At 33.8% G+C, this 18,799-nt stretch overlaps 1 protein-coding gene across 2 annotated transcripts in view; it reads left to right on the top strand.

Annotated features, from left to right (window-relative positions):
* LOC118190690 (serine/threonine-protein kinase mig-15-like) overlaps positions 1-17,029 on the top strand; it is a 242,142-nt gene extending 225,113 nt beyond the window's left edge. For both annotated transcript variants that reach the window (XM_085810039.1, XM_085810040.1), the window contains 4 exons: positions 14,246-14,324; positions 15,188-15,268; positions 15,721-15,860; positions 16,682-17,029. In XM_085810039.1, the coding sequence (XP_085666165.1) occupies positions 14,246-14,324; positions 15,188-15,268; positions 15,721-15,860; positions 16,682-16,765 (384 nt within the window). In that variant the 3' untranslated portion in view covers positions 16,766-17,029. The remainder of the gene's footprint in view (positions 1-14,245; positions 14,325-15,187; positions 15,269-15,720; positions 15,861-16,681) is intronic.
* Positions 17,030-18,799: the final 1,770 nt, after the last annotated feature.

Raw genomic sequence — 18,799 nt, 5'->3', positions numbered from 1 at the left:
AATGGGTTCCTAAGGATGGGATTATGAGCTAGCAGGCTCCTGCGAGCCACTAGTTAGACATTACTGTTCTAATAGATCGGTTGACTATGCTTTAAGTTCAAGTTGTTATCAGAAATTGTGTACTTGCAAACCTAAGCGGGTGTAGCAGCTACTTTATAAACTGAAAATGTATGTTTCTTATCGCTTATATTCGTTATTGTGGGGGATTAGAAAACATTTGCACTTTTAATTGCTATTTGCATTAGTTGCCTGTTAGGGTCAGTTTCTTTTTAATCAGATTTCTGACCAGACATAAGTTTTTCATCTTTTGAAATATATGTTCTATTTGGTAACTTTTTCTGAATGAATCTAGTTTTAGTATCTAGCTTCAAAAAATACAAAAGCTTTGGGAAAGTAGCTTAATTTCTGTCACATCACCAGTTATGTTGACATTATATTCCTGCATGAGCTGTAATTTATTTAATCCTGCCTTGGCTTAATATACAGTGCTGGCCATTCAAAATGCAACAGCATATGGAGATGTCCAGTAGGCTTGGAATTTGTATCATGTGTAAACCTCCGAAGGCGATTCAAATGATTAGATTTGCGGTTCATATGTAAATCTTGCGCACCAGTTATACTACTTAGAAGTATTAAAAAGGATGAACAGTAAGCTGCTTTAAATATTGGAATTGTGTTTTTTCATTGTGGGAAGCTTCAGTATCCATCATGTTAAAAAATGCCAGTATTCAAAGAAGTTTCTGAGTTTAACAGAGGAAAAATTTGTGGCTTAGCTTTCTGAAAAATTGGGGGTGTATTGGATGGAATCAAGCCACAGTGATCCAAATATGGAATCTATGGGTGCAGAAGGGATCAAAAAATTAATGGAAATGATTGTACCAGCCTAGTCTTATATACAAACAAAAGGACAGGGAAGTTGTGCACATTGCACTCATGAATTTCACAGCAACATCCAGAACCCTAACACAAAGTTTAACATCTCATGCACAGTTTGGGTTAGTGCATACCATTTCACATTGTCTATAGAGGAAAGAAATTCCTGCAAGGGAATTCCATGGACTCTGCTCTGCAGGAATGTGTGGCTGCATTGATGTATTGAACACTGGACATGAACAAATGAATGACATAACATTGTCTTTCCAGAAAAAATCTCAATTCAGCCTACAGCAGTACAATCTTTAGATCCTAATTTGGCATCACCGTGATGACATGTGTCATGATCTTTGCATTATGCTTCACCATACTGATCAGTCACTTGGAGTTATTGTTCAGGATGCTATTGCCTCTTACTTCCATCTAATAAGCATTGCTAGTGTACTCAACACATCTCTGAAGTTTTGGAGCATGTTATTCTATACCTATGAAGCCTGTCTGCAGCCAAGTTTCAAGAGGACAGTGCTCAACTACACGTATGCAACATTCAACAATTCATCATTGCCTTTTCCCTTAGGATACACTATAGCTGTTACCCATTCCCTAGATATGTCACTTATCAATCACATCTTATGGACTAATGGCAAAAGAATGCTGCAGCATATAGCACCCATGGCTAAACTAGAGGAAATTTGGCAATTTGTGGAAACAGCATGGACTGATATATATCAAACACACATCTAAAGCCTCTTTGAATGCCAAAACATGTCACAGTAGTTATTACCAGCCATAGCAGCTACACAAAATACTGATATTTTTATGTTCCACAAGCTGAACAGCCCACCAGCGGCCGAGCGGTAAAGACGCTGAACACTGGTAGTTCGGTCCGAGGTTCGAATCCCGCGAACGGGCTGGCTGCATGGGCGTTTTCGTGGTTTTCTCCATGTGTAACGTGTATACGAGCCAGTTTCCCTTAGAAAGTCCTCCACGAAAGGCATCCCTCCCCTTAGGCAGATAGCCCTAGTGTGCTTTGCCATAATTAAATACACCACACCACACCACCACCACAAGCTGAACAGAACTGTAATTTTAATCTATTTATCCTTGTACTTTATATTATTTTCCCATGCTCTTGCTTTTCATGATGCTATGTTTGGGATGAACAACACTGTATTAACTACTTTTGTTTTATTTGTTTAGTAAGTTTAATGCTTTTTTAAAAATTAATATTAATTAAACATATTAGAGTGCAGCTTGGATGTAATTAAAAATACCAGAGTACATCTCAAAACCTTGACATTTTAAACTGCTCTGTTTTAAGTTTGGGAAAAATCTAATAATTATGATAAAATGTGGAGAAAATAAAACCGTATTTTAGGATTTGTTTAAAAAATCTAACTTCAGCTCTGAGCAATTATGTAGGAATTATCTAAAATTACTTAAAGTTTTTAATATATTTTGACTGCCATCTGATATTCTGATTTTTCTATTTTGATCTTATATACTACAGAAGATAAAATTTTATTAAAAATAGTATTGAGGAAATTAATATACCACATTTCAAAATCCAGATTAACTAATCACATTCAACAAAGTGACACATGATTCCAACATGTGGTTTCTTAATGAGATTTGTGTTTCAAAAAGAATTTAAATCCATAAAATATCCTTTTTTTTTCTTTTTTTAAAGTGGAAATCCATATTGATTAATTGTCAATGCTAATCATAAGTTGAATTTGCAAAACTGTTTAAAATCCTTTTCAAAATATTTATTCAACCTTGCTAAAGATATACCATTGTTCTTTTTGCACAATGTTGTTCCTGGCTTTTGTAAAATTTATCCTGAAATTGTTACACAGATGAATCTCTGTTACTTTTCTCCATTACTTAACCTGCTTTTTCTGTCAGGAAAATCATTCAGACTTTTCAGGTCCCCATGATAATAAATATCCCTTTATAAATATAAAATATACAATAGCATAGCTTTTGTGCATTTTCATTTATTTTTATGAAATAATGAGGCCTTTTCTTTATTTGCTTTATTTTTTAAAATTTTTAATTTTTTTTGGTTTATTACAACTTTTTTTTAATCCTTATAAGCACAAATTTGTGAAATGAATTTAATTAACAAAATGAAGTTAAGGTTCACCATGTTCATTTTCTAAGTAGCTTTAAAGTAATTTGATTATTGATTCGATTAATTTGACTATTAGGGCAAATAATGAAAAATATCTTTGCTAATCTGAAATAAGTTGCTAAATCCAAAGGAAAAACCTTAGCAATTTTAAGCCATGATTTTAAAATCCAATCAAATTTTGGTAAGCCAGAAGTGATGTGAGGAGGGGAAACTCTAGGGTTAACTGAAAATTTCTGGGAAGGATAAAAATTAGCTTTGATGGGAAAAATGAAGTTATGAGTTGTCAAAGTTTAAGTGACTGAAATTCTGCTTTATACAAATAAATATTAAGAAATTAATAAATATTTAGAATACAACATTTACATGTGGACTGTAAATTTCAACTTTTTATTCAGTGGTTTCAGCTTTAGAACATTACACAGCGAAAAGCAAAGCTTGAAAGCTACAGTTAATGATTACAAGAATACAAAAAGGAGACAGAAATGCAAGCTGCGGAATGCAAAATAAGTTCTCACAGACAAAGAGGCACTCTGGTCAGACAGGCAGGCATTCGGGTGGCCGCAAAATTAAAACATCGTTTCAAATTTAAATACCCTTTACAAATGAAATTATCATAACAATGTTAAGATATGCAAAAAGGAGCACTAAAATATTCAGAAAAGGCATAATATGAAATTATAAAATGAAACAAAATTGTTTTTAAAATAGATGCACAGAAGCTTTGATACAGGAACTTAATTTTATTTAAAGTAAAACACAGGATATTTAACAAAAAGAAAATAATTAAGCGTTGATAGGCAAAACTCTAAGTTTGTGAATTGGCCTTTTGAAAACTCCATTTGCAGTTTTGAGCTTCACATTACGCACAATATTATTAGTACAATGCTAGGAAAAACTTCCAGAACTCTTCCTAATTTCCATCATAGAGGAGTAAATTGTCTTCATTTATGACAACTAAATCATTGATCTTTAAATTAAGTTTTACTTAAAACCATTTTGAACATCGTTATAAATTAGAAATGTATCATTAGATCATCTTTTCCAAAACTTTTGAAGCATTTTTTTTTAACAAGCTTCCAGCATTGTAAAATAGGAATTTTTTTATCATGTAAACTTTCTTCAGGTAATGCAGTTAACGTGGTGCTAATTAAAAAATGGTCTGGTGTATATGCATAAAATTCTGATGGATATTCAGACATTGGACACTAAAGACTGTTGTTTAAACAAGCTTCAATTTGAGCTATCAATGTCATAAATTCTTGCATCAAAAGCTGTCCTCCTGTGGCTCGCTTGAGATGGAACTGGTAGATTTGACAGCAGTTTCCCATAATTCTCCAAAATGAGGTGCTGTGGGAGAGTCAAAGATCCGCTTAATACCTTCAGTTGAGCAGTATTTATTAGGCAATCATTTTCCTTCAAAGAATTTATTACCCTTTTCAATTCCTTATCTGCAGCAATAAAGTTTGTGCCACAATCACTGTGCACTTCTATTGGTTTTCTGCTTTGAGATACAAAGCGCTTCAAAGCGGCAATAAATGATTCTGGTGTTAGATTACCTACTAATTGAATGTGTACAGCTCTTGTAGTAAAATACATGAGTACACAAATGTAGTATTTCATTGGTTTTACTCATTGACCTTGCAGCATAATCAAATCCAACTTTGGAGAAAACCTTCAATGGAATGATTGTAATTGTGAAACATGTTTACTCTAGAAGGTAGTAAGTCTGACATTATCTGGGTAGATGTTTTAGCATGTACACAATGACATTTCACACATTTCCGAATCTGCTGACGTAGTGTGGATTATCCATTGTTATTCTCTTCGAATCACTGATAGCAGTAACAAGGGTCCAGCATGGAAATAATTCACTATAATCTACATTATGTGATGGTACTTGGGCAATAAAATAGGATGTTTACTGTCGTGCATGATGTTGGCTTGACTTAATTTTCCTCCAACATGTACAAGTACATTCTTATTGATCTAAGGGTTCAAAGAAAGTATGTTGCTATTTGACTTTAACAGTTGGTTCTCCTTCAGGAGATTATATTTATTCAAAAACTCATCCTTTTGAAATATTCTAACTGTTGCATTTCTAGTGTGTTGCAATTCTTTGATTTTAAGGTAACCTTTATTCCTTGTTGCTGTAGATTTAGCTGAACTGTTGTCAAAACGAAAACATCATGCCATGATTCTTTTAAGTTTCAAGAAAGATGCAGAGATTGAGTGGGGAATGATGAAACCTCATTACGAACTGGAAAAGCCATTGTCCCAAGTGAGCAAGAAGCACTTTTGCATTGTTCTTTTAAGGACTCTTCTGAAAATCAAAGAAGAATGATGAAACATCATTAAGGACTGGAATTAGCAAAGCGATTGTCCAATTGAACAAGAAACGCTTTTGTATTGTTCTTTTAAGGACTCTTCTGAAAATGATAAGTTGATAGAAAATGGAATATTATTTGAAGTGAACCACTGAGGTTCTGTCCACCATAAATTGTGAGTTCTGAAGGCAAAAGATGTCTTAATGTACAATCACCATGATTCTCTTTTCCTGTTATGTGTTTCTAGTGCAATGACATTAGAACTGTTTTAATTTCCGAAACACGGTTGCCCATGAGGTTTGTCGGCACATGGACTCTCTTGGTTTGAGAATTTAGAATTTGTAGTTCCAGCAATCACCCATCTTGACTTAGAACAAAATGTATATGGAATATTTTTGTCCCTTTTAATTACTTCTCCATTGACCAAGGTAAAGAACACGTTAACTCCTAATAAAATATCAAGTTCTCCCAATATGTGACATGAAGCATCTGTTAAAGTTTAAAATCTTGGAAACTTCATATAAATTCAAAGCTAATGTTACACCTCGAAATGTTTCCTGTAATTTTTTCTATTATATAAGCAGACATAGAAATTCTGTAGCTAGTATTAAAATAAGGTGTAAGCAACAAGTCAACTTCTCCAGTAATGTTGTATTAAAAGTTCCTAAACATGAAACTAATACCTTCGAATCCTTTATGCTCATCCTAAATTGATAACTGTTTTCTGACCAATAAGCTTGGCACTACTACTACTTGAGTCTGGCAAACATTTACAGTCTATGAATTCATTTTTTGAGTTTTAAACCTTAATTAAAGCAGTACTCAAAAGGACATGACTGGGTTTACCATTAGCCACGAGTGCCAAAATGGTTTATTTTCACAGTTGTTGCACAAACAGTTGGAGAAACTTCACTTGAGTTGTGTTCTGCTTTTATTTTTGATTTCAGAACAAAGACTTGGGCTTCCAGTGAAGGAAAATTAGATGCATTTTTTGGTTTTAAATTACTTTCTAGGTTCAAAATGCTATGATGTTTAAAACAATGTTTACAAATATTTGCACTCTTGCAAATATTAATTTTATGGGTATTAGACAAGCAATTAAAAAATGTATTAGTTTTAACAAACTCTATTCAGTTTTGCACTAGTAAGTTTAAAAAGTTACAACACTAGAAGAAGTGTAAAAAATTGTCTTCTTTATACTTTTCTACAAGTAAAATTAGTAATCAGAGAAGTAACCCTGTTATACACTGGTTTATCTGCTTTATGTGTTTTATTGATTAAAGGTTTACTGCTCTGTACTAGTATAATTCTTCAAAAACTGTATCATGTCATTCTCAACTTTGGTATTTCTTCTTTTTTTAGTTGACACTCCCGCCATAACTTTTCAAGTTTGTGGGAACATCAAGTTTTTGCCAAGTAATATAAATTAAGAAAGTGTCAGTAAAATTATCTATCTTTTCAACTAATATTTCCAACGTGCAAGTTATTTTGTTTACATTATCCACTAAATTTGTTATCGGGGATGCAGATGACATTTGTATTTGTGAAATGTTAATAATTCTTTTAATATAAGCAAATATCAGTCCTCTTTTATTAGAAAATCTCTCTTCTGGTAAATCCAAAGCAATACGGAAATTATGATTGGAATTCAGTCAAGCTATAGGAAATGACTGAATAATGTGATCAGCATCACTTTTCTAATTTTTGAACTTCAGAAAGAATGAGGTGGTTGCGAACATTGGCGTTAAATAAATTTTTAAAAGTGGTTAACTTTCCATTAAATGTGGGTAAAGATAATTTTGACAACTTTAACTTTCAGCAACAGATTCTGGTGCGACAGGTTTGTCACCATTTGCATTTAAGACCTTTTCTTTGTTTAGTTTATGAATAATTTTTCATTGAACCTCCTCAATTTTCTCCAAAATCGACTGTTTTCTCTCAATAAAAGTGTCTACTTTATCATTATCACAATTTGTATAAATTTTGTTAAACATAGATTTGAAATCTTTTTTAATGATTTTACATTTTCTAAGATTCATTCTGCTTCAGCATTATTTAAGCTATCATAATCTATTTTCTCGATGAATTTCGTGAACTGTGTTCTCAAAGTGTTCCTACATTTCTTAATCTAACATTTTGAAAATATTCTAAACTCTCAGTTTTACTAATAGTTCGATCACAGGGGAAAAAATAAAAGAAATGTCAAATACAGTTAAAGTTTTCACACACTGTATCCGTTGTGTAACTCCTTGACTTCCAAAATGAAAGTAAACTGTCAGCCACATTATCAAGACGTAGAATACCTCTGAATAGACGTAGAGTACTTGTGAATAAAATAGAATAGACGTAGAGTACTTGTAAATACAAGTGCACCGTTTTCTCGAAACTGGTTTATATGATGGACCAAAACATGTTTTGTTGTGGTATCTTAAAGTTAATAAATATTAAGAACATTTTGGTGTGGACTGAAAATTTCATCTTTTTATTCAATGGTTTCAACTTTAGAACACACAGCAAAAAGCAAAGTGTGAAATTTACATTTAGCAGTTACAAAAATGCGAGCTGCTAAATGCAAAGTAAGTTCTCACAGACAGAGAGGTGCTCTGGTCAGACAGGCAGGCGCTCTGGTGGCCGAAACAACATAGAGAAAACTTTCTACCTTTTCATGGCATGTGTGACATTTTACTTATGCACCTTTTTTCCTTGTCAGTGGCATGTTATAATTTTGAAAAATGGAGTGTGATAAGAAAGGAAGTTGGTGATTGTGATATTTAGTTTCGATACTATATAAGAAAGAAGATTGTTACTATGCTAAAATACGAACATGGCTTAAATGTGTGTGCAAATGTACTGCTCTACATAACAATGAAATTATGGCCATGTTTCTCATTTTTATGATTTTAACTGAAGTGTACATGCAGATTTTCTGTTTTTAGTTTTGGTGAAATATGTAGAAAGTAACATATTTCAATTTATAAATGTTCTAAAACATCAAAAATAAATCTCCTAAACATCAGATTTTTCTACTTTGTATTTTATGTAGAAGCCATATTTTAATACATTAAGTTATATATGTGTATTATGATTTAGTATTTTGATCTTTCCTAATGAACAAAAATTTACCTGTTATACTTTTTTAAAGTTAGAGATGAACAAATTGGTAAAAAGGTGGCTTGGGCATTATTTCTTAAACTATTGGTTCTAGACATTTAATTCTAGTTGCTTAATTTCTTGAAATTATCTGCATACTTTTATGAAAAACTGTCTTAGTACTCTAGCAGAAATGTCCTTTTTAAATATTTACATGTCTTTCATAGAGTAATAATTCCTTTTGGTGAGATAGCTATACTAGTGAAAAAAATTAAAGAAAAAACTAAAAGAACTCATGTAAATTGAATGATTTTTACTGCTGAAAAGGTGGAACTTGCTCAAAAACCTTTTTTCTGTTATGCTTGAGATGTCTCCAAAATTCTAAATTTCCTATTTCTGCAAATAAATAACAATACTGGAAATGTGATATAAAGCAAGAGTTGTATTACAACTTGTTAGTGGTGCCTAGAAAAATTAAGGTGTGTGGTTTACCATTATCTAGTGCATTTTCTCATTGATTTTCCGTGTTGTGTATTAGTTCAGTAGTTTCTGGGATAACAAAACTATTTATGATGCGCAGTGCCTTAAAGATCCTGAAGAATACTAGATGGGTGCTTCCGTGCTGTAAGATTGGCATCCTAGTGATCTGAGGCATGTTCTCTCAAATTTGTATCTCGAGAATATGTCAGCAACTTCATCTGTTGGATTTTTTCACCCTCAGAATATACTAGTGCAATGCAATGGGGAAGGGAATAATTTTTCATCAGGGGGGAGGCTGTTATCGATTACACCCCTAAACAACTAGACATAGATAAAAAAATCTTCATCTTTGTATATCTTAACATTTGCATTTGCATTAGTAAAAATATGTGCTGTCATTCAAAATATGCTTACCCATAGCATGATTCCGCCACTATTGTACCGATACCTTTCAGTGATGTTTTCATGTTTATTGCATGTGCTTTGTTCCATCCAGATTTTAATACATCTAAAACCGAGCAAAACCAGATTGACATGTAAAAATATCTATGTTCCATTTCCAGTTGTTGTACTGCAGTAAAAATGATTTTAGCACCACTGCAACCAGATGCACTTTGCAGCCTAAGTTAATAAGGTGTAAATCATGAGTTTCCGTGCATACAGGGCTCTTTTATGCAGCCTGTCACTCAAGATATATCTGGATAGTCTATCTATGCTGATGCCAGTTGCCTGTTTCTTTTAGCAGTCATTAACAAATAACAGTCCTTGAGAGTCTGTTGTGGAACATTTTCGATTTTGATGTGGTTGTCTTCATATGCCATTAGTGACTTCTAAAGTCCCAATCACATTATGTTTCGGCTATGCGGGACTTGATGTCGAAAGGAACAATTCTCAGAATCCACACAGTTCCAGGAAACCCATGTAGCTAGGTTACCATTTTCACTTTCTACAAAGACTTGAACGCCAAACACTAATCGATTATTGATCAGATTGGGATCAACGTGAGGCTTCAGAAGAACTTTCATCTGATTGGTTGTCTCTACCCGAGATTGAGGTCCAACCGAAACATTTTGGGTGAAGTTTGAAAAAATCCCGCATAGCCACAACATTGTTTCCATAGCAAGGCGGGACTTCGTTTCATGTGGGGCTCTTTTTTCTAGAAATCTTCCCATTTAAACCAGTACTACCAGAATCTCGTTTGTCAGAAAAATCCCGTCTAGCAGTGACTGTAGCCATGTGTGATAACCTCTTAACAGATTCCTGACATAATGCTTTTGTCTACTTTTAGGTCTTTACCGACCTGTTGTCGGTGTCTCTCCTTCCGTTCTCTCAATCGCACCTGATTTCCGACAGCCCATAATATTTACAGATGACTTCAAAATGACATGTTTCACCTTCCACATTCGAAAATGTTATCCAGCTACTTGTACAGTCCTTAAAATTTGAATTTGAAGCACACCCTTGCACTCCTTCACACATGCATTGGAGGAATGGGTCCAAAACTTTATATATTTCTGTGTAGCAAACGGACACTTGGACAACAACACTTGGACACAAATGGACCCATTGGACTGAGTGGCAATGTTGACCATGAACTATGAATGATTTCATTTAAAAGAATTAACATAAAAAAAAATTGTTTGTTCCTTAAAATTTTCCCACTACTATATTTTAATTAACTAACTAAAGAAACTCCATGTTTTTACCTCAATAATTACTGGGAAATACATAATAATTATTTTTGCATAATATTATTTTAATAATTATTACCTACAAGTTTAATTACAAATGCTGTTTTACTCTTCACAATATTTGCCAAACAAACAACTTTAGATTTGCAGCATTTCTCTTAATTTATTCTAAAATATCAGTATTTAATCAATCAATAGACTTAAATAAATGATATAATTCAATAAACTTTTGCCTTTCAAATAGTTATGAGTTTTGTATGTCATTTCTCAAAAAAAAGTGCTTAGAAAGAAATATTAACAAATTCATTATATTTTTGCTGTTAGTTTTATAAAGCAATTTTTAATTTCCATTAAATAAATAGACCTTTCTTAAATTTTATCTAAAACTAGATACAGATTCTTACTATAAAAAACTGTGTCATTCGCTTTGGTATCTGCAGATATTTTAAATACCTCATGCTTACTTCATTATTTTACTCTTTTGCGATGATACACCACCCAGCATTGAAAATGCAACACCAAGAAGGAGTGGCGAGAAAGTGAAGAAACTCAGCAAACAGAGAGAGAAAGCAACGAACGATAAGTGATCTTTATTTCCAAGTGATATGCATAATACAGAGCGAGAATAGCATCATCTCAGTAGGTTGTAGGACCACCTTGGATGGCTATGCACTAAGCATCATGTCTAGTACAGAGTCAATGAGACTAAGGATGATGTCCTGAGAAATGGCTTTCCATTCCCTGTCAACGATTTGCCACAGTTTGTCTTCTGAATGCGACAATGGCAGGGTCTGCAAATGGCCGCCAATCTCAATCCAAGTGGGTTAGATTAATGAGAGATCAGGAGGCAAAAGTGCCAGGGAAGCATCTGTACACTCTAGAGAGCACGTTGGCGGATGCTTGGGCATTATCATGCAGATAGAGGGCACTTGGCACTTCCTGTATGTAGGGAAGTGTCATCAGCGGCAGCACATCATTCATGTATCTGTGGGCTGCCATAATGCCCAGAATGCAAACTAGAGATGACCTGGAATTGGATGCAATTGTGCCCCGAACCATGATGCTGCGCTGTCGCATGGTGGAGCATTCCACAGTTGCTGCTGGATTGGACTTGTCTCTACATGAGCACCAGACTCGTATGTGGTGGCTGTCATTGGAGAAAAAGAAGTGTGACTCATCTGAGAACACGACCCTGTGCCATTCCTTTGTCTACAGTGTGGGGTCAATGGCAGTATTCTTAATGGACATCACGAGTGCAGGCCACTAGCCACCAATCGATGGCAAATGGTTCTGTTCCATATGAAATCATCCATGGTGTCTTGAACATGCTGCTGCAGGGAGGTAGAAGTTGCTTGTGGGTGCAATACTGCTGGTCAGCGGATTTGTCGATCCACACATGCTGATGTCACTCTGGCTGCACAGCACCCGTCGAACTTGCCACATTTCCATGTTCCAACCTAGTTTATCACAGCTGGTGCACTATGTACACATCTATGTGTGTGTCGGCTGAGATTTGGCATGTGGACCAGCCTGCCCTTCTCAGTCTGATCACCATGCCCCTCGTAAAATTGCCTGTCTTCTGCAACTGCTCCATTGACGATGTTTTTACATTCTCTGCTATTACACGCATCCTCTGAGACAAGAACACATTTTTTACGAAGATTTCTGTAGCAGAAATAATGGCACAAAAATTGAACATTCTGCAGGTTCCTTCCCTTATATCTTCTTCAATGTACACTCGAGAGTTGCACATTTCAATTTCACATCATTCGCATAACTCTGTGACATGTGTCTAACCCTGAAATTTGCATATTTTTCGAACCACTCCTCCTTGGTATTGTATTTTCAATGTTGGGTAGTACATATTAAAAACTGTCATTTGGATGATGATTTTTTAGGAGTAATTACGAGGGTTGGAACTTTAATAGTGGCAGCTATTTATTTACAAGGAATACAAAAGTGATTCATGTCACCATGTTTTACAGTCCTTCAATATAGTCGCCAGCATTGTGTACAACCCGTTTCCAACGATGTGGAAGTCGCAGAATACCTGTAGCAGCGCCTGTTTTGTTGATAGTTTGAATGGACCGATCTACTGCCGCAAGAATCTCAGGAACAGTTTGGAAGCGAGTGCCAGCGAGTGGAAGTGGTTCCTACATCTTAGGAATTAAGTCATAATCACAAGAATTTAGATCTGGGGAGTATGGTGGATGGTAAAGCACTTCCCAGCCCCATAGCTTGAACAAATCAGTCACAGCTTGCGCTGCATGCGGCCAAGCATTGTCATGCAAAATGAGAGAAGCGTTCTGCAGAAAGTGTCGCCGTTTTTTTCTCAAAGCTTGTCGGAGATTGTGCTCCAAAAATGAGCAGTAATACTGCGCAGTGACGGTCTGCTGTGAGGGAACGGTATGCGTTAGGATGACACCATCACAGTCGTACACGAGAATCACCATAACTTTCACATTGCTTGGGTTCTGACGAAAATTCGAACGTCGTGGGGACCCGTGATGACGCCATTTGTTTGATTGGCGTTTCAGTTGTGGCTGGTACGATCAGGCCCAAGTCTCATCCAGCGTAATGATACGGCGTAAAAAAGCATCTCCTTCGCACTCATAGCGCTCCAGGTGGGTTCGGGCAGCATCGTATCGTAGCCATTTCTGCATTTCCGTCAATTAATGTGGAACCCATCGTGAAGCAATTTTTCTCATGGACAGGCGTTCCTTCAGAATGTGCAGCACAGTCGTATGCACTAATCCTGTTTGTCCGGCCAGCTGACGAATCGTGTGGCGGCGATCACTGTCCATTAGTGCGGCAACAGCTTGCACGTCTTGCATCGCTGACACTCGGACGACCTGGCCACAGCATGTCTGCCACGTTTTGGCATCCTTCATTGAATGCTTTCACCCATTTTGCTACGGTTCTGTAAGGCAATGCAGATTCCCCACAAGCCTCTTGAAGCCCTTGATGACACTGTTGTGCTGTACGACCTCTGGCACATTCAATTTTTATCCAACATAGTTGTTCTTGTTTTGAAAACATGGTGACAACACTTACTTTAGACCACGAGCTAATACAAGGATCCCTTCTTCGCGTCACTCCGCATGCGCGGGACGTAGGCAGGACGAGTCTTTTTGCTGCGAGGTAAGGTAGCTATGTAGTTCACGTGTGGTATACGCGATATTCTTTGGTTTTGTTGCATAGCGTTTTTTCAGCTGTGTTGCCACTATTAAAGTTCCAACCCTCGTATATACAGGCTTCTATGTGTTAATATTCAAATGACTGGTAGTTTCTTTCACTAATTTTCAAGTATGCAACCATGATGCATTAAAATGCATTCAATGCTATATCTATAAGAAACAGCTATAAGTTGTATGATTATTTGTTTTATGATAAGTTGTGATAGGAATTGTTTAATATTTCAATTGGCAGTTGAATGTATATGCTTTCAAGCATGTATTATCATCAGCTTACATCCTGAAAGACAGCCAGTAAAGAAGTATAATTGCAAAATTTAATCTCTCTCTCTCTCTTTTTTTTTTTTTTTTTTTTTTTTTTTTTTTTTTGTGAAAGATAACCTTTTAAAGATTATAACTTTTTGATTATATAATATCTGTTAAATATTTTCTTAATTAAAAAATTATATTTTACAGTCGCAGGGATCTATTATGCCTCATGCCATTGTTACCTTGCCGAATTCCAAGGGAATGCAGCTCTTACTGTGTTATGATAGTAAGTATAACAGTTTTTTTTTTGTTTGTTTGTTTAAAATATACTATTGTTTATTTGCTATCCATGCAATAAATGTTCTTTGAGATAAACAAAATAAATAAGTTATGAAATAAATTCTTGTATAGATATTGTATTTAATTGTCTTGTTTTCATGTTAACTATTGATATCCACTAATGCCTTAAATGATTGATCTGGGAAGTTTTATATTCTTTTGTTTGCCTTGAAATAGGATCATTTGCCAAATTTTTGAATTCCAATACTTACTTGAAATCAAACTGCTTATGTAGAGAATCTGCAGTTATATCTAAATTATACTTAAAAATCTGTCAATTATGTACCTTTCATTCAAGTTGATCATTGTTGCATGAATATTTTTGTAATTTGTTATGTATATTTTGTGGTATATTGACATGCATACAATAGTTAGTTTATTTGTTTATTATAAAAAATGGTCTTATCTGACAGCTTAATAATCAGTAATTATATTTATATTCTTGGGTGATTGTTTGCATAATGTCACAATATTCTTGGACTATTAAATAACCATATTTTGTTCAACAATCCACATTTTTAGGGTACTGTTATAGTCATCTTGAACAAAGTGCATGGACTTACAGAGCAATGACTGAAATCTGACAATAACTTTTAGTAATATGCTTTGCTGATATGAGTTCACACCTGCCAAACATCCTTTAGATTTATATCACAGTGTGTGTATCAAAGCTGAAACTTTCAGAAGTTTTTGTTTTTACTTTCTGTATAACTTCTGTGCTTTAGTTTTCATATAATAACTGAAGAATGAATTATTTTTATCTTTCTTAATGTAATTACATGTTAAATAATTTTGTTTTATCATTTATAGATGAAGGTATTTATGTAAATACTTTTGGAAAAGTGAGCAAGAACATTGTATTGCAGTGGGGAGAGATGCCTACATCAGTGGGTAAGCTCATATGTGTTTTCTTGCATTTTTATCTGTAATTACTGTTTCTTAAATTGATTATTATGCCAATAGAGATGCTGTAAGCCTTTTTTGAAGTGCAGAAAGTAATAGCATAATATTAACCTTCATTTAAAAAAAATATGGTATAGTGGAATTGCTAAATATGTTATTTACTTCTGAAGTGTATTTTTAATGCTTTGCTTCGCATTTTGAAGAACATGGTCATTTTCTTTAGTATTAAGCGATTTGAAACTTTATAAATGTCTCAGGTGTAGATATATATTTTTTTATGAATATTTGTGATAGTAGCTTGAGAGGTTTTTGAATGTGGCTTGAAAAAAGGCAGTATTGTCAGTTATGTGAGCATTTTTAATATTCATTCTTCTGATATATTCATTTTTCTGATATTCTATTATATATATATTCTTTTAATTTGTTTTTATTTGTTATAGCTTATATTGGAACTGGTCAAGTAATGGGATGGGGAAATAAAGCCATTGAAATCCGTAATGTTGAAACTGGCCATTTAGATGGTGTTTTCATGCACAAAAAGGCTCAAAGATTAAAGTTTCTATGTGAAAGAAATGAGAAGGTAATTTTAATTGAATTAATAAATAAATTTGAAAAATGTTGTTTTGAATGTACTTAATATTTTTTATGAATTGAAAATTTGGCTTGTTTGAAAGACTTATAACTAAGTTTTAAATAATTAGAATTTTATCTTTGTAATTCTAATAAAAAGTGTCTGTCATGAAAAGTTGTATTTGTGTGCTATGTTTTAAGTAAAAGTTAATTTTTCTAGTGTAAATGAAATGTTAAAACAAAATAGCCTATTGTTAGATGCCTGTAAGCATTTTTCATGAAAATAGAAGAAAACTGAATCTTAATACTAGAAAAATCTTAATTATAGAAGAAAAGTATTTACATTAAGATTAATTATCATTTGGCTTAGTTACTAGGGCAAACATTTAGATGATATGTGAAGTGTGATCATTGAATGCTACTTCATCAAGTATTTCATTCAATGCTATTATAAACTTTATATTATTTGTTGAGTATCATTGGCATACACAATTACACTGTGGAATATCAGTGGAAAGTTAATAAAAAAATATCTTTTATCATGAAATTTTAAACCTGAAATCAAAACTAATGTTTGGGATTGAAATGTCTGACAGGCATATGTCCTCTCCATATACTAAAATCATCCTTTCTAGAATTCTGTACAATTTCAGAAACTTTTTCAGACTGTGCAAATTATAATTTAATATTTGGAAAACACACCAAAAATTATTCTAATTGTGTGGGAAATTTCATTTTTATCTTTATTAAATGCAGCAAAATCGCAAAAATTAAATAACTGTATAACAATAATCACTTGTATAACGAAATTTTTCATCTTATTTTTTGCAGGTATTTTTTTCGTCTGCAAAAGGAGGGTCTGCTTGTCAAATATATTTTATGACACTTAGCAAGCCAGGCATGAATAACTGGTAGTGAAGTAAAAAGTTTAAGTGCTTCAAGTTTTACATGTAGCTGTTAAAATGTGTGTTTCCGTGTGAAAATAATTGTACTATACCGCTCAATGTAAAACTTTTATGAGCTGTTTGCTACTTTTGTAAATATTAAAGCCATTTTTATTTATGAATATTGTGCTTGTTGAAAGTATTTTAACAAATTTATAAATAAGTTTTCATTATATGTTTTGGTCAATGTAATGTGCTCATGCATTTAAGTTGTAATAAAGTTACTGGCTTTCTACTCAGTCCTATTCATTTAGCTTTGCATTTTTTTTCATTGAAAGTGTATAAATTCTTACAATATTTATTTGGTATGACATTTGATGCCCATTTCATAAGATTTTGTAATTTAAAGAGTTATTACTTTTATACTCTGTAGGAGGTAGAAGAGGAAAAACTCCAGTCACATGCTGTGTTCTAAGTATTTAATCTGTCCACAAATAGCTCAGTATTTGTTAATGCAAAATTGGAAAATGTGCAGTTGTCTGAAAATCTGTACTGTGGTGGAATTAAAAAATATATTCATTCTCAATATTAATTACACCTTATTTTTGACATGTCAGATGGCATAAATGGATATTATGAAGTAAAACTGTGAACTTTGAACTTGTACCAAAAGTTATCAGTTATTGAAGAGGATGGTGTATGGCATAAGCAGTACAGTGGAATCTCATGAAAAGCTGAATGTAGGGATTACAAATTTCCCTGAGAAGAATACTTGTTTCAAAGACCTTTTAGCTGCTGCTTCATTTGTGGATTTATCACAAGGAAATACCAGTCGTAATTTGTCAATGTGAATGGTAGATTACATGCTTTTACTAAAGGTGACAAAATTGTCTCACATTGTCGTTTGATGAGTATCGTCAAATTCCTCTGGTCATGAGCAATTTCCAGATGAATAGAGTGGCTACCAGCAGCCAAGTGGTAAAATTGCTGAACTTTAGTAGTTTAACCTGCTTTCAAATCCAGGTGAATGGGTTGGCTGCGTGGGAGGTTTTGGGGTGTCGTCCGTCTATAAATGTGAGTCAGCTTTCCCAAAAATGTCATCTGCAGAATCATTCATCCCTCTAGTCTAATTTCAGAAAAATAATAACAAAAATATGTTTTTTTTTGTCTCATCAGATTTGAAGTAGTCGTAAGAAAATGTTCCAAAATCATAACATGTACACAGCTGAAGTCAAGCAGACTGGAGGAGGGAATTAACCAAAATCTAGCATTCCATTTATTCTTCACATGTAATGTGAAATCTGTTTCCAAATATGTGACGTAAAGAGCAGTCAAATAAGGACTCCACCCCCCCCCCCCCCCATATTTCCTAGTTCTTATATATTTTTAGTCCATGGAATTTTTTATTTTGAACTCAGACGCTGAATTTCTGTTGAAATCCAAGCTCTTTTTTGCTCAGGTTATCATAGTGTTTTAGAAACAGTGATATTTTGATTTTGTTTGGGTGTATTTGTTTGTTTTCTCTTCAAATTGCTGATGACTTTGACAGTTGTTGTTTCACAGCAAGGGAGCCGTAGAAATCCAGCTCCTCAGATGAGGACTATGATGTAAATCAAGCAAAAACATTACTGGGTGAAAAGCAACTATTATTATAAAACTGGATGTTATGAACAAATTTCAGTCAGCATAAAATACAAAAATGACAATTTCTGCTTGAACTATTTTTCAAGACATTTTTTAATTTGCATTATTAATCGTTATGAAACAATTACAGGCTTGGCAAAGTTTCTAGTAACTGGAAGGTTTAAAACTAGAAAGTTTTTACTCTAGCTGACTAAACATAGAGGCGAATAATCTAAATTGTCTTCAGCTTCTTCAAGCAACTTCGACTTCTTCAAGTCTTCAAGACAATCGACTTCTTCAAGTCTAATGCAACAAGTCTTCTGCTTTCAACATTAATACTTAGCACAATGAGTAGGTTCAGTAAATGAATGATTAAATAATGAAAGTAATTAGTTTACCAAAATGTTTTAATTCTGAAAGTACATATCATAGATTTTTACTC

The sequence above is a fragment of the Stegodyphus dumicola genome, chromosome X2 (genome assembly GCF_044657685.1).
Source record: "Stegodyphus dumicola isolate Sdum_Otavi_A_Nest chromosome X2, ASM4465768v1".
In the NCBI taxonomy this organism is placed as follows: Eukaryota; Metazoa; Arthropoda; class Arachnida; order Araneae; family Eresidae; genus Stegodyphus; species Stegodyphus dumicola.
Note: the sequence above shows the minus strand (reverse complement) of the source record. Positions and strands in the feature narration are given on the sequence as shown.